The 15,911-nt window shown below is 41.8% G+C and overlaps 1 protein-coding gene across 4 annotated transcripts in view; it reads left to right on the forward strand.

Moving 5' to 3' along the window:
- Window positions 1-2,294: 2,294 nt before the first annotated feature.
- LOC131402212 (uncharacterized) overlaps window positions 2,295-15,911 on the forward strand; it is a 60,730-nt gene continuing 47,113 nt past the window's right edge. For 3 of the 4 annotated variants that reach the window (XR_009218395.1, XM_058537086.1, XM_058537087.1), the window contains exon 1: window positions 2,295-2,651. Coding sequence is in view for 3 of the 4 variants with exons in the window: in XM_058537086.1 (XP_058393069.1) it covers window positions 2,379-2,651 (273 nt within the window). In the remaining variant the exon portion in view is untranslated. The remainder of the gene's footprint in view (window positions 2,652-15,911) is intronic. The other variant, XM_058537083.1, reaches the window with a different exon arrangement.

The following is a 15,911-nucleotide window of genomic DNA, read 5'->3' on the forward strand; positions in this document are numbered from 1 at the left end:
CTAAAAAGCAAAGAAAATAAAAACAAATCCATCCAATTTAGTTATTTGTCCTAATATTAATTGATCAGGTCTGATCACTCTGATGTCTTCCTTCTCCTTTATTTCATACATCTCTCAAATTCTGTCCTGCCCTTGTCTAAGGCTTCAGAAACACATCACAATTCAAATTCTCACAAGGTGAATTGTTTAAATCATATCACCTTCTTCTTTCCTTGCGCTTCTGCACAAAATAGATGCCATACAGTGTTAAATTACCTTTCAGTGCCTTTCAAAAAAACTTTAAAAAATTGATTCTTAAAAGTACAGTTTTAGATTTACAGATAATTGAACAGAGAGTACATAGCGTTCCATACACCCATCGCACTGCCCCTCTCCTCTCCTCCAAGCCCCATCTCCCCTATTATTAACACCTTGCATTAGTGTGATACATTTGTTATAATGAATGAACAATATTGATACGTTGTTATGAACTACAGTCCCTAGTTTGAGGGTCACTCTTTGTGTTGTATAGTTCCATGGGTTTTGACACACATGTAGCCACCATTATGTACAGAACAGTCTCACTACCCTAAAAATCCTCTGAGCATCAGATTAGCTGTTAATGGCTTTTTAAAATATTAACAGTTGTCAGAATAACGTAAATTTTTACGATGAAAAATGTTCCACAGGTGCTAAGTTTTGTTAGTCTCATTATTATGATCACTAATAGAAATAATGAAAAAAAAAATGAATCCCTATATAAATAGCAAAAATCATAGAATTTGGAAGATAAAAAGATCTTGAAGATGAGGAAACCCCATATTCTTCAAGACCCTGCCCTCCAGTCTCTCAGCTTTCTGTGTCATTTATCTGCCAAATCCACTGAGGAAAAAGAAAGACGTCGTAAAGAAAAACAAAGCAAAAAACAAATTTTGGTTCTAAGTAGTCCTCTGGAGCCCAATTTAATCAAACATGGATTCTTTTTTATTGCCTATTTGCGTCAGGAACATAATTACTAGCTGGAGCCTAATTTGACAATATTCATTATGAATGAAAGATGTCATATCTAAGAACAGAATGGAATTCACTGAGGCTTTATTCTTGGGACATTTGTAGGATTAAGTCAGGACACACTGTGAGAGTGATAAATAAGTTCTGTATATTTTTCTTCTCCAAGACCATGGATTTCAGCCACAGTTTATACCCATGTACTTTGCAACAATGAAAAACAATTAAACAATGACCTTGAATATTTTGCCCTCAGATTCATTAGTCTTTAAAATATAAATTGAGCAATTTAAATGTAGATGACTGAAAGAATATGGAGATTTCTAGAATGTCACATTAGGTCCTTTAGAAGTGAAGAATTGACTCTATAAAACATTTCTATTCCTTGTCATACCTTGACAATAGTGTTACTGTGACTCTGTTTTAAAGAGGATAATGCCAGGCTTTACTTTAATTTACACGTTTTTAAGTACGTGTACTTAATATTTCTCAGTCTCTTGAAAACTTTTGTCATTAAACTCAAACTTCATTTAAATCACCAGATCTATTTGATGAAGGCAACATGAACATTTACTTGCAAACTCCTCAGAAAATTACTAATTTAACCTTACTTTGGATGATCCATTCTAGAACTCAAACTGGATTTGCCAGGCCCGTCAAAACGGCTCATAGCTCTGTGTTTGTACATTTATCTGGGAAGATATCAACTAAGGGTAATTGTTCTTTCCAGATGTTTTCTTTACCTCAAACAGCAATACTTCCAAAGTTTTAATGAAAATGTGGCCAATTTGGTGAAAACCAAGTGACTTGTTTGTTTTAGCATGCCAATGAAATTAAGAAAATAAGTATTTTAATTATTGTTATTGATTATAAAAATCAGAAGAAAACAAACTTCTTTGTCCAAAGACATTTCTGCAAGTGAAATTGTCTAAAAAACTGACAGCTCGCCTCCTCTTTTAACCACTAAACCATAAGAAATGTAATACCGTGGCAAACACTTGAGCACTGTCACCTGCACAAGTCCCCAGCGCTGTCACCCCATCAAGGCCACAGATCAGGATGAGGAGTTGGCGGAGGGGAGACGGCTTTGCACTCAGCGTCTTTCCTTCCTGGGTCAGAACTCGGTCCCAGCTGCTCGCTGTCTAGTCTTCTGGGGAAGCAGAGAATTCTTCTGGGGACACGACACACTTCGGGTGTTAAGGATGTCATCGTTCTTTTTTAAACAAATGTTAGATCATGTGATGCACTTCTCAGGACAGGAGAAGCCGCCTCAAGGGAAGGCAGATCTTCTCCAGGAGCTGACGGTCATCCAGAGAGAGCAGAGTCAAGGGCTGCAAAGCGCCAGCCAGCTCCTGCTCTCGTCTCATGGACACCTCGGTCACCATCCCCCCATGCCCAGCCGGTGCCCCCCCCCAGCGGTTCCCATTGTATCCTCGGAGGCCCGCGCATGCGCAGGACCGGCGCTCAGAGCGGCAGAGGGGCCGGCGAGCTGGAGAGCTGCGTGCCGCGTGCACCGGAGGCAGGGTCCCTGGTGCGGAGGTGGCAGCTGCGCTGGTTTGTGTGGGGGGATTGGCGGTTTCTGGATCCTTCCTCCAGGATTTTCAGCGCTGTGGATCTCTCCTTTCTGCAGTGTGGAGGAGCGCTGGGCAGGAGGCGGCGCCGAGGTAGGCGGTGGGCGGTGGGCGGTGGGCGGCGGGCTCCGCGAGGAGATCGCCGCCGCTGATGGCGGGAGCGCGGTGTCGGGGGCGGCGGATGGGGACGGGGCTGCTGGCGGGCTGCCTCAGGCGGGGGAGCCTAACCTCTGTCCCTTGGAGGAGCAGAGGAGCGCCGCCTGGCTGGCGGGTCCCTCTGCCTTGGCGGGGCCCCACCTCGGCAGGGCCTCCTGCCCACCCAGCAGAGGTGCAGGGGGCGGCAGGGAGTCGCCTGCCCTCTGTGTGCGCCCTTGAGTTCGCGCTCCCCCAGGACCCCGTCTAGGCCAGGTCGCGACATCCCGGGGTGAACACTTTCCTTCAGAAGACAGCCAGTGGTCAGCGCTCCTCTGCCTGACTCCGCGCAGGCTATTGGGCTCCTCATTGCGTTCTTGAAACAAATAAGCGTTCCTGCTTCCTTGGGACCACCTTTATAGAAAAGCCTAATCCCATTAATGGTTTCTGATAATTGACTGTATATTTGCAAGGCGAACTTTGAAGCCTGTGAATTGTTGTAAACTGCATTTAATGAAAGGAGCTTTAAACAGTCTTTGGTGAAAATTGTGTAACTTCCTAATAATAACTCACCTTTGGTTAAGATAGATTAATGACTAATTGATGATTGACATAATGTGTATGGAATTTAGGTTTCAGTGGAAAGGTTTTTCTTGGCAGTTGGTGCTAAAATTAAAATCGGATAAGGAGGAGGTTTTTACAGGTAGTATGTAGTGTGTGTTTTGTCTCCGTACTCATTTAGAATCGTAAGAATTTAGATTTGGAAAGCCCATAGAACAAGAATTTTGAAATTTTGATTTGACTGACAAGGTGAAAGGTCCAAAGGCCAAATACGGTAGGATTTCATTTATATGATATTCTAGAAAAGATAAACCATAAAGAAAGACAACAGATCGTCAGTTGCCATTAGTTTTAATATTTAGTTAATCATTTAGTTTAATAGTTTAATCATTAGTTTTAATATTTCTGATTAAAAATACATTTTAATGATAGCATCCTAATTATGCTTTGGGATGATTACAGAAGTTAATAACCTATTAAATTCTGCAGTAGGAACAAATGACTTGTTGGTTAATGGTGTCTTTGAAGTGTAAGTATTGGTGGTACTGAAATTTTTAAGCTTTTTTGGATTCTGAACTACTGATTTTTTTTACTAGATCATGTTGGACGTGGCATATTACAAGTTTCAAAAGGCTCTTTAAATTATTGTAGCAGGCTGAAGCTATTAAATTGTAATGTAAGAGCTTTATAGATGAAACATGCAAAATACAAAAAGCCCTTCATCATTTTATCTTTGTTAAAAAATCAAGTAAATCTTATCATATACATGAATGACTTTTGGCTAGACAGACCTGAACTTGACAAGATGGACTCATTAGTATGGGGAACTTGTTTTGGAATGTTAAAATGGGAGAAGATATATTAGTTTTTCCTGAGGGTGACCCGAGTCAATATGGTGGGTTTAGCTGCTTATATGCTCTTTCTGAGTTACGATCTTGATTAAAAAGCTGGTCATAGACACACCAAGAAATTTGGACCATTTTATGTATCAACATATTAACAAGTCCTATTTCTCTGATAGTTTCTGATTTCAGGGTGTCTGGGAAGAACAGTTTCTCAACATAGGTACTTTGGAATATAATTTTTGATAGTTGGCTTATTGAATCATAGAATTGTGGAGATGGAAGTAATTTTAGTGGTTGTAGAGCCTAAACTCTTCATTTTCCAGGAAATGGAAAGTGAGGTTTCTTGAGTTAAGTCATCCATAGTCTGACTGCTACTTAGTGACAGAGTTGGAAGTAAATGCTCGGATGCTTGTCTCCAGATTCCTAGTACAGTGCTCTCTGTGCTGTATACATACTATTAAGGAGACAAACTAATGAGTTGCCTTCTCAGATCATATATGTAGCCAGCAGGGTTGATTCTTTCCCATATGCATTTTTTCCTTTCTTTTTAAAATAACTACTAACTACAATTAATTCATTCTTTTACCATGTCTAATGACTATCCTTATGTGTGTCTCCTCGAGCACACGTGTAGACTCCCTAGAATGGACACCTGCCTGTGAGTGGATTGTTGGGCCAGAGGCTGATGTGCATCTGCAACTTGAGGAGCTGCAGCCAAATCATCCTCTGAAGTTTTAACAATTTCCATTCCCACCAATGGTGTCTGAGTCATCTTTGCCCTGGGAATTGTCAGATTGGCATTGTCAGATTTTTAAAGGTTTGCCAATCTGATGGGTGAGCAATGATGTTTTGTTTTCCTCTTGTTACAACTGTTTTGACAAATGCATAGAGCTGTGCCACTACCACATTCAATATACAGACCAGTTCCAGCACCCAGAACTCCCTTCAGCTGCTCTTTTGTAGTCAACTCTTCCCCCACCCTTAACCCCTGGAGACTAACGATCTGCTGTCTTTCCCTATGGTTTGTCCTTTCTAGAATATCATATAAATGGAATTCTACATTTGGCCTTTTGACTCGGGATTCTTTCATTTAGCACAATACATTGATTTGAGTGTTCATCCGTGTTGTTGCCTGTATCAGCAGTTCCTTCTGTTTTATTGCTGAATGTAGTATCCTTTGTATGAATGTACCACAGTTGATCCATCCACCTGTTGAAGGACATTTGAGTTATTTTCAGTTTTGCCTTTTTTGACTATGAATAAAGCTGCTATAAATCTTTGCAAACAAGTTTTTGTGTGAACATAAGTCTTCTCTTGGGTAAGCACCTAAAAGTGGAATTGCTGGGTCACATGGTATGTGTATGTTTAACTTTATTTTAAAAACTGTTGGTGTAGTAAAGTCATGGCCCACAAATGTGTCCTAATCCCTGGAACCCGGGAATACATTAGTTTACTTGCCAAAGGTGAATTAAATTTGCAGATGGAAGTAAGGTTGCTAATCAACTGACTTTAAAATAGGGAGAGGATCCTGGATTATCTAGGTGGGCCCAGTGCATCACAAAGGCCCTTAAAAGGGAAAGAGAAGCAGCAGAGTAGAAAAAGATGCAATAAGGGAAGCAGGGCCAGAAGGATGCCGAGTTCCTGATTTTGAGGGTGGAGGAGGGGGGCCACAGCCTAAGGAATGTGGTTGTCTCTAGAAGCTTGAAAAGGCTAGGAAATGGATTAAACTTTAGAGTCCCCCAAAAAGAACCCAGCTCTGCCAACACCTTGATTATAGTCCAAGGAGACCCGTGTCAGACTGTTAACCTACAGAACTGGAAAACAATAAATCTGAGTTGTTTTAAGCCATGAAATTTGTGCTGATTTGTTACAGCAGCATAACAAACTCCACTTGAAAGCTGTTTTCCAAAGAGGCTGAACCACTTTGTGTTCCCACACAATGTAGAAGTGTTCCAGTGACTTTCCATCCTCATTAACACTTGGTATGGTCAACCTCTTTAAATCTAGTCATTCCAATAGGTACGTAGCAGTATGTCAATGTGGTTTTTATGTGCATTTTTCTCACGATTAATGACGTCGAGCATCTTTTCATGTGCTTATTTGCCATTTGTGTATCTTCTTTGGGGAAGTGTCCAAATCTGTGCCCATTTTAAACTTGGATTTTGTTATTGTCGAGTTTTGAGAGTTCTTTGTAGTCCTGTCAGATATGTGATTTGCAAAGGTCTTCTCCCAGTCTGTGGCTTGCCTTCTCCATCCTCTCGCCAGTGTCTATGGGAGGTCTGTGTAATGTAACTCGAGAGGCTCCACATGAACTTATCTTCCTTCCTTGAGAAACAGAGTGAGGTTGGAGCACCTGAGTCCAATCAGACGTTGATCAGAGATGGGGCTGGGTCTCACTTTTAGTAAACCCAACTCTTCCACTTTCCACTGTTTTTGTTAGCTGTGCTCCTCTCCCCCGCACAGGGGTCTGGTTCTAAGTTTGGTAGATCTCTGTCTTCTCAGGTTTGGGAGCCCACAGAAAATTCAGCTATGCCCTTCAGACATCTCAGCGCAGCTCTCCAGCCTCCTACTTTACATCGCTTCACAATATGGCAAATTCCCTGAAGGTCAGACTAGCAGTATGTTTGACTTCGGCCACTTCCACCACTGCTGGAGGTTTCACTTTGCTTTGTGGAAGCTTGTGGCCTAGCTCCCCAGATTCCTGTGTGGCACCAAAACTTAGAACAGGTGCTGGGAGGAAGAGCAGTTGTGTGTCTGAAAGCTCTCAGGTTTCCTCTGCCACACCAGTCCTGCAGAATCACTACAAGTTTGGATAGTTTCCCTTTTCCCTAGCCGAGGCTCTGACTGAGCAAGCCAGATGCTCGGCAAGCACCCAGAATCAGAAAACGCCTGCAGGAGAAAGAAAGATAAAAATCCTTGCTCACGTAAAAGTGTTTTTCTTCTTTTGGCTCTGAAGCTCTCTGATGCTCTAAAAATATATCTATAATTTATCTGGTTTTGTCCAGTTTTGCAGCAAGTGTGCTTTCCTGTCCTAGTCTCCTCTAAAACAGAAGTTCCCTTGTCATTAGTTTTTAACTGCATCAGTTATACATTGTCAATATTATTATTGTTTGGGAAAGTCATGTTTTCAATCATTTATTCACATGTTTACCCTTTTTTATCCTCATGATCCATTTTTACATCTTAGCATTTCTTCTATCAATTTTTTGTTAAAGTACATTCATTTTACTTTTTATTTTTTTTCCTTGAGTAATATTAGCTCTGTGCTAACATCTGTGCCAATCTTCCTCTATTTTGATGTGTGTCACCACCGTGGCATGGCTGATGTGTGGTGTAGATCCACGCCTACACCACATTTTCTCTCTGTACCTTGAAGATTTAATCCAACTCTCTCTTGCCTTCCATTATTAAGAATTGTATCATAGATCTAAATGTCAGTCTCTGTAAGTGTTCTGTCCCTCTGTGGGGCTTTGAATATCTCCTTTTGTATTTGGTGTTCTTTGGTTTCCCTGGATGGATCTGACTCTAGATTTTTTTGTTTCAATTGTGCTTGAGATGTGTTCAGCTGCCTGAATCTAAAATAGAAGTCTTTTATCAATTCTGGAAATTTCTTTTTGTGTGTGTGTGTGTGAGGAAGATCAGCCCTGAGCTAACATCCATGCTAATCTTCCTCTTTTTGCTGAGGAAGACCTGCTCTGAGCTAACATCTATTGCCAATCCTCCTCCTTTTTTTTCCCCCTCAAAACCTCAGTAGATAGCTGTATGTCATAGTTGTACATCCTTCTAGTTGCTGTATGTGGGATGCCGCCTCAGCATGGCCAGAGAAGGGATGCATTGGTGCACGCCCGGGGTCCAAACCTGGCCCATCAGCAGCAGAGCGTGTGCACCTAACCGCTAAGCCATGGGGCTGGCCCTGAAATCTTCTGTTACTATGTCTGAATATTCCTTTAAATCATATATATATTTATATTATTTGTGAATAGCTTCTGTTGGAATATGAATGTCCTTTTTCTTGTGTCTTAGAGGAGGAGAGTTCAATAGGGGAAGCTCACTCTGCCATGATGCTGACGTCACTCTCTTCTATATATTTATATGATTTAATTCAAATATATATACACACTTATTTTATACACATTCAATATATGTTCATTAAATATATATTATTTAATTCAATATATTGTTCAATATAATGATTTATATTATTCAAAAAATGTACATATCTGATTTCTATATATGATCCTGTACTTGACCAAACTCAAGCCAGGCTCCATTGAGCCCTCTTCTTGACTAGGCCTCAATCTTGGCCAATTATAACTATGGCCTCTCAGCACAAATCATTTCACCCCCCCACACACATTTTAAGACTTAAACGCTGACATAGTTTCTAACAGCTCAAATCCACATCCTTAGGATGACCCCTGCCCCCTTAAAGTGCCTGCCTGAGAAAGCTCAAGGCAGCCAAAAGAATTGACTGTTCTGGCCAACACTCGATCGTTGGTCCCTGACATCCTTCTCTTAGAGCATTTACCCAAAAGTGCTTACAACTGTGAATATTTCCTCTGTCCTTTTGAGTTCTATATGTGTCTCCAATAACCCAGGAGTGCATTTCTCAAGGTCCTGAGAGCCATTCCTTGAGCTGAGGACAGGGTGTCTGTCTCCCAGACTCTGTGAGAGTCTGTAAGCCTCTTTTCATGTGCTTATTTGCCATTTGTGTATCTTCTTTGGGGAAGTGTCCAAATCTGTGCCCATTTTAAACTTGGATTTTGTTATTGCCGAGTTTTGAGAGTTCTTTATAGTCCTGTCAGATATGTGAATTTGCAAAGGTCTTCTCCCAGTCTGTGGCTTGCCTTCTCCATCCTCTCGCCAGTGTCTTTGGAAGGTCTGTGTAACGTAACTCGCGAGGCTCCACGTGACCTTAGTTTCCTTCGTTGAGAAACAGAGTGAGGTTGGAGCACCTGAGTCCAATCAGACGTTGATCAGAGTTGGGGCTGGGTCTCACTTTTAGTAAACCCAGCCTTTCCGCTTTCCCCCTGTTCCTGTTTGCTGTGCTCCCCTCCCCCGCACAGGGGTCTGGTTCTAAATCTGGTAGATCTGTCTTCTCAGGTTTGGGAGCCCACAGAAAATTCAGCTAATCCCTTCATATATCTCAGTACAGCTCTCCAGCCTCCTACCTTACATCGCTTCACAATATGGCACATTCCCTGAAGGTCAGACTAGCAGTATGTTTGACTTAGGCCACTTACACCACTGTTGGAGGTTTCACTTTGGTTTCTGGAAGCTTGTGGCCTAGTTCCCCAGATTCCTGTGTGGCACCAAAACTTAGCACAGGTGGTGTGAGGAAGGGCAGTTGTGTGTCTGAAAGCCCTCAGGTTTCCTCTGCCACACCAGTCCTGCAGAATCACTACAAGTTTGGCTAGTTTCTCTTTTCTCTAGCCGAGGCTCTGACTGAGCAAGCCAGATCCTTGGCAACCAGCTAGAATCATAAAACGCCTCCAGGGGAAAGAAAGATAAAAATACTTGCTCACATAAAAGACTTTTTCTTCTTTCTGGAATTTTAATTGGTTGATTCTGGAGTTGTCTGATGCTCTAAAAATATATCTATAATTTATCTGGCTTTGTCCAGTTTTGCAGCAAGTGTGCTTTCCTGTCCTAGTCTCCTCTAAACCAGAAGTTCCCTTGTCATTAGTTTTTAACTCCATCAGTTATACATTGTCAATATTATTATTGTTTCTTAAAGTCATGCTTTCAATGATTTATTCAGATGTTTAACCTTTTTTATCCTCGCGATCCATTTTTATCTCTTAGCATTTCTTCTTCTATCAATTTCTTTCTCCTTAAAGTACATTCTTTTGTACTTTTTAAGTTTTTTCCTTGAGGAAGATTAGCCCTGGGCTAACATCTGTGCCAATCTTCCTCTATTTTGTATGTGGGTTGCCACCATGGCATGGCTGATGAGTGGTGTAGATCCACACCTGGGATCCAAACCCACAAACCCCGACCTTGGAAGTGGAGTGTGCTGAACTTAAACCACTACACCAGGTGGCTGGCCCCCTTAAAGTACATTCTTTAGAAGTTTCTTAATGAGCGTTTGTTGGTGGTAATACTCTTAGTAAATGTTCGCATAAAAATATCTTTAATTCACCCTAGTTCTTTTTTTTTTTTTTAATAATTTTATTTATTTTTTCCCCCAAAGCCTCAGTAGATAGTTGTATGTCATAGTTGCACATCCTTCTAGTTTCTGTATGTGGGACACGGCCTCAGCATGGCTGGAGAAGCGGTGCGTCGGTGCGCGCCCGGGATCCGAACCAGGGCTGCCAGCAGCAGAGTGCGCCCACTTAACCGCTAAGCCACGGGGCCGGCCCTCACCCTAGTTCTTGAGATATGGTTTGATTGGATATACACTGAAAGTTATTTTCTCTCTGTACCTTGAATATTTAATCCAACTCTCTCTTGCCTTCCATTGTTAAGAAATGTATCATATGTCTAAATGTAAGTCTCCGTAAGTGTTCTGTTCCTCTGTGGGGCTTTGAGTATCTCCTTTTTTATTTAGTGTTCTTTGCTTTCCCTGGATGGATCTGGTTCTAGATTTTTTTTTTTTTCTTGAGATGTATTCAGCTTCCTGAATCTAGAGTAGAAGTCTTTTAGGAATTCTGTAAATTTCTGTTATTATGTGTCAATATTCCTTTTAATCATATATATATTTATATTATTTAATTCAAATATATATAAACATACACATTATATATTCATTAAATATATATTTAATTCAATATATTATATTATTCAATATACTGATTTGTATTATTCAAAAAATATACATGTATTATTTATATATATCGTTTCCTCTACTTGACCAAACTCAAGCCAGGCTCCTTTGAGCCCTATCCTTTCTAGGCCTCGATCTTGGCCTATAATAACTACAGCCTCTCAGCACAAAGGATTTCACCTCCCCACACACGATCTATAAGACTTAAAAACTGACATAGTTTCTAACAGCTCAAATCCACATCCTTAGGATGACCACGGCCCCCTTAAAGTGCCTGCCTGAGAAAGCTCAAGGCAGCCAAAAGAATTGACCGTTCTGGCCAACACTCGATCATTGGCCCCTGACATTCCTTTCTTAGAGCATTTACCCAAAAGTGCTTACAACTGTGAATCTTTCCTCTGTCCTTTTGAGTTGTATGTGTGTCTCCTATAACTCAGGAGTGCATTTCTCAAGGTCCTGAGAGCCATTCCTTGAGATGAGGACAGGGTGTCTGTCTCCCAGACTGTGAGAGGAGAGAAGTGAAACTTTGATCATTTCCAACTAGCAGACACAATTGGCCAGATCCCATTGCACTGACCAACACTCTGTAACTTTTCCCTCCCTGACTCTACTGAGCCCCTGCTCACCCCTCTGCCTGCTTCCTCATTCTCCCTTTCAAATACCCAGGCACCTCTGTACAAATCAAATTGAATTCAGTTCATCCTGTTCCTTCTTCCCTATTGCAGTGGTATATGCCTGATTAAAATCTGTCCTGACCACTTTAACTAGAGCCTGGCTTTGTGTATACTGTACATTTAACACACATACAGATAATCTCATGCATATGCATAGATATGCATATACAAACACAACCTTGGGCCCTCCAGGACCAGTTAAACTGACCCCTCTTATCAACAGAGTAGTTAAGAGTTTTCTTTCAGGAACTGAGACCCCTTGTCCAGTTCAGACCAGTTGGGACCACCAACTCATCAACTGGGAGTTCACAAATGCTTTATATGTGACGTTTTTGACATCAAGGAGGTGAAAACTCCATTCTCCGATCATGGTAACACTGCCAATTTGTGAACACACATCCGATGAAGAGCCATGAAGCTTGACTTTCTTGTGCAGATAATCAATTACCTCACTTCTCCTTACTTCCAATCATGTACCTCCACATGTCAGACCACCCTGCCCTTCATCCCATAAATTGTGCCCCAAGACGTGGATCAGGGAGACAGATCTGAGACAGACACATGCCCCCTGTCTCCTTGCAGATCAACCTCACAAAATAAAGCTACACTTCATTTCCCAAAAGCTGAAGCCAGAATACTTGGCTTTTTTAATGTGCATTGGGCAAGAGAACCCCAATATTGTGCAGTAACATCAATACATATATATACACTTACTGGTTGTTTTCTCTTTTTTATTTTCTTTGCTGAGGAGGATTCACCCTGAGCTAACATCTGTTGCCAATCTTCTTCTGTTTGTTGAGGAAGATTCACCCTGAGCTAACATCTGTGCCAGCCTTCCTCCATTTTGTATGTGGGTTGCCACCACAGCCTGGCCACTGATGAGTGGTGTAGGTCCACGCCCAGGAACTGCACCTGGACCACTGAAGTGGAGTTCTCTGAACTTAACCACTAAGCCATGGGACTGGCCCATGTCTAATTGTTTTGAAGATGTTACTAGATATGCAGTTGAAGTTTCACTATGATCTCTAGATTTCCTTGCTGCTCCTTTAGTCCCTCACTTCAGTGTATGTGTTTTTTGCTCCATCTTTCATGCTAGAGGAATTCCTCAAATATCAAGTGGTCCTTGGCTACCTGTTCATATGTCTGTGACAGGAAGAAAACAGCTGAGTAGGATCTCTGTGGGCCTGTGAATGTCCGGACTCAATGTTTCTTCAGAGGTGTTGAGTGTTGAACTAGTAACAGGCAAACAATGTTGGTGCCCACACTGATCTCTAACAACATACTTATTCCACACATTCCCACAATGACAGACATCCTCTGAACATGTGGAAATGCTGACAACACACACCCACACCCACATACACACTATTTGCAAATGACCAGCAGCATTCAGACTGTAAACTACACGATAATGCGCACTGATACTCAGAAGATACACACAAACACAGACACATACAGACCACTCACTGTCTCAGAGACTACAGTGACTTGAACTCTCTAAACACACACACATCAACAAAACACACCTTCACATAGATGCCATAATAGCCATGCAACCTGTGACCATACAGAATTGCTAAACACACACACATCCACAAAACAAGGAAGGTGGTGGTGCACGAGTGGGCTTGATCAAGAGGTTTTTCACACCTCAGCATCAACATGGACACCCCGGGGCAAGAGGGAGAGGCAGAGGGCACAGGGAAAAAATGTGGGGAGCAGTCAGGAGGCACTTGCATAAAGCAAATATGATACCTGCAAAGCTGGTTGCTAAATGACATATGACTCAAGGGTATGAGGACCCAAGAGAATCTGAAATGGTACAAAGGAGGTGACTGATACAAACCCATCACAAGATATTTAAATGTAAAGAACAGTGATATTTTAAAAGGCACTGAAGAGAGTGCAGCAAAGCTTAGATATAATTCTAAACAATGAATGACATGGATTTCTGGCCAAAGAACAGCCATTATTGCTGTTAAAATTCCTATTTAAATGTTTCTTTTAAAATTATAGAAATATTCCTTGAAAAATGACAAATATTCATTGGTTTAAAATATTTAAAACATTTCAGGATAAAATTACTGCAGGTTCCACTTTTATTGAGTAGCTTTTCTTGGGCAGCTATAAGAGCTGGACAAAGCACACAACAGCTGTTTGGAGGGTTGTAGAACATCCTTTGCAGGCAGGACTTGGGGGTCTACAATCTCTGAGACGAGGGAAGCACAAGATTGTGAGCACCAGCTCCATGCGGCTTCTCCCCTAAGGCATTTGCTATTTCAACAGTGAGAGAAGAGAGTCTGAGCAGAAAGAGGAGGAAAAATGAACTGAAATTTGGTTCCAGCCAAGTCCAGTAACTTCTGCTTCCAGTCAGATGTGGTAAAAGCAGAGCAACAATTAAACCTTGATTTAATAAATACTGTAAGTTTGAAAACACCAAAGGGATGTGGAAGCAAACAGGACTACATGAAATAAAATTTCAAAAAGGAAAGTGCCTTTTTAGGTGAGATTGCCAGACATGCCCTCACCTGGGGGAATTTGCTGAATCTGGACTCTGATAATCAGACCTGTTTTACCAGAAGACAATTGTAAGTACAGTCTGTTATAACTGATCTATGTTAGCTTTTAAATAGCACAAGTTTTCTTTGACTGTTAAATTTTACTGCCTCCACTAGGAGACTCTATGAAGGGAAAGACATTGTATCATTTGCCACATGATCTCCAGAACATTCTTCAGTTTGGGCTGTATAACTTCTATAAATATTTGTTAATTGTTGGTTTCATGAATGCTATGGACTGAATGTCTATGTAATCCAATTTCATATGTTAAAATCCTAATCTCCGATGTGATGGTATTTGGAAGTGCGGCCTTTGGGAGTTAATTAGCTTAGATGAGGCCATGAGTGTGATGCCCCCATGATGGGATTAGTGCCCTTATAAGGAGATGGAGGGCCAGAGCTCTCTCTGCCAGATGAGGGTAGAGCAAGAAGCTGTCCTTCTGCAAAACAGGAAGAGAGCTCTCACCAAAAGCAAATCAGCTTGAACCTAGATCTTGAACATCCCAGTCTTCAGAACTGTGAAGAATGCACTTCTGTTGTTAAGAGTGCCCAGTCTAGGTATGTCCCAGTGGTGCAGTGGCTAAGTGTGGGTGTTCTGCTTCGTGCCCCCAGGGTTCATAGGTTCAGATCCCGGGCATGCACCAATGCACTGTTTCTCAAACCATGATGTGGCAGCGTCCCATATAAAAAGTAGAGGAAGATGGGCAAAGACGTTAGCCCAGGGCCAATCTTCCTCAGCAAAAAAGAGGAGGATTGGCATCAGATGTTAGCTCAGGGCTGATCTTCCTCACACACACACACACAAAACCCAAAGATGCCCAGTCTAGGGGTCTGCCCCATGGCGTAGTGTTTAAGTTCAATGGGCTCCTCTTCGGTGGCCTGAGTTCGGTTCCTGGACACAGACCTCTACCACTCATCAGCAGCCATGCTGTAGGCGTGACCCACATACAAAATAGAGGAAGACTGGCATGGATGTTAGCTCATGGTGAATCTTCCTCAGAAAAATGTAAATAAATAAAGTGCTCAGTCTATGATTTTTGTTACAGCATCCCATACTGACTAGGACACTGGATGTGTGAATAAGTTCATTTAGATTGACGATCCTTCTTCTACATGACACGTTATTGTCAATGATTCCTAAATTGGTGTGAGTCAAATTTCCCTTAAGGATCATAAAGATGTTAAGGCCCTTCTCCCTAGTTATGCACATATTGATACACGTGACAACATGTTGCACCAAGTCCTTTATTGACACCTTAGTCTCACACTAGATCCTATTGGCCTTCAGCGAACCTCAGTGTTACAGTCAGTGTATTCCCTAAAAGGCAATAAAGGAAAGACCCTGGACTGAAGAGGGGCCGGTATCCATCGTGCAGCTCCTGCCGTCTGCCCAGCCAGCTCCAGGGCAGGGTCAGTTTACAAGATAGGCTTTTGTCCAGGCAGCTCTGTGTTTCTCCCAGCCTGTTCTCATTTAGGATGATCTCACCAGGAGGAATGAGTGGAAATTGGGAGGGAAGAGCTACAGCAGGCATCTCCCAGGGGAAATTCTTTGTGGTTACATGACCTAGAATATGGACACGTGACTGCTCTAAGGTGTCCTGAAAATGGAACCCTTCTCGTGTCTGCAATATCCTTCCATGTCCTCTTTCCCTTCCATCTCTCTGTTCTTGGTGGAAAAATTCCCTTGGCAACGACAATAAAAAAATGAAAGTAGGGAATGGCCCATTTCCAGTCTCAGAATTCTGTGAAATTTTACTGCCTATTGCCAGTCTCCCAGGACTGATACTCTTTTTATTCTTTTAAGATTAGATTACATT

This window comes from Diceros bicornis (assembly GCF_020826845.1).
Source record: "Diceros bicornis minor isolate mBicDic1 chromosome 32 unlocalized genomic scaffold, mDicBic1.mat.cur SUPER_32_unloc_2, whole genome shotgun sequence".
Lineage (NCBI taxonomy): Eukaryota > Metazoa > Chordata > Mammalia > Perissodactyla > Rhinocerotidae > Diceros > Diceros bicornis.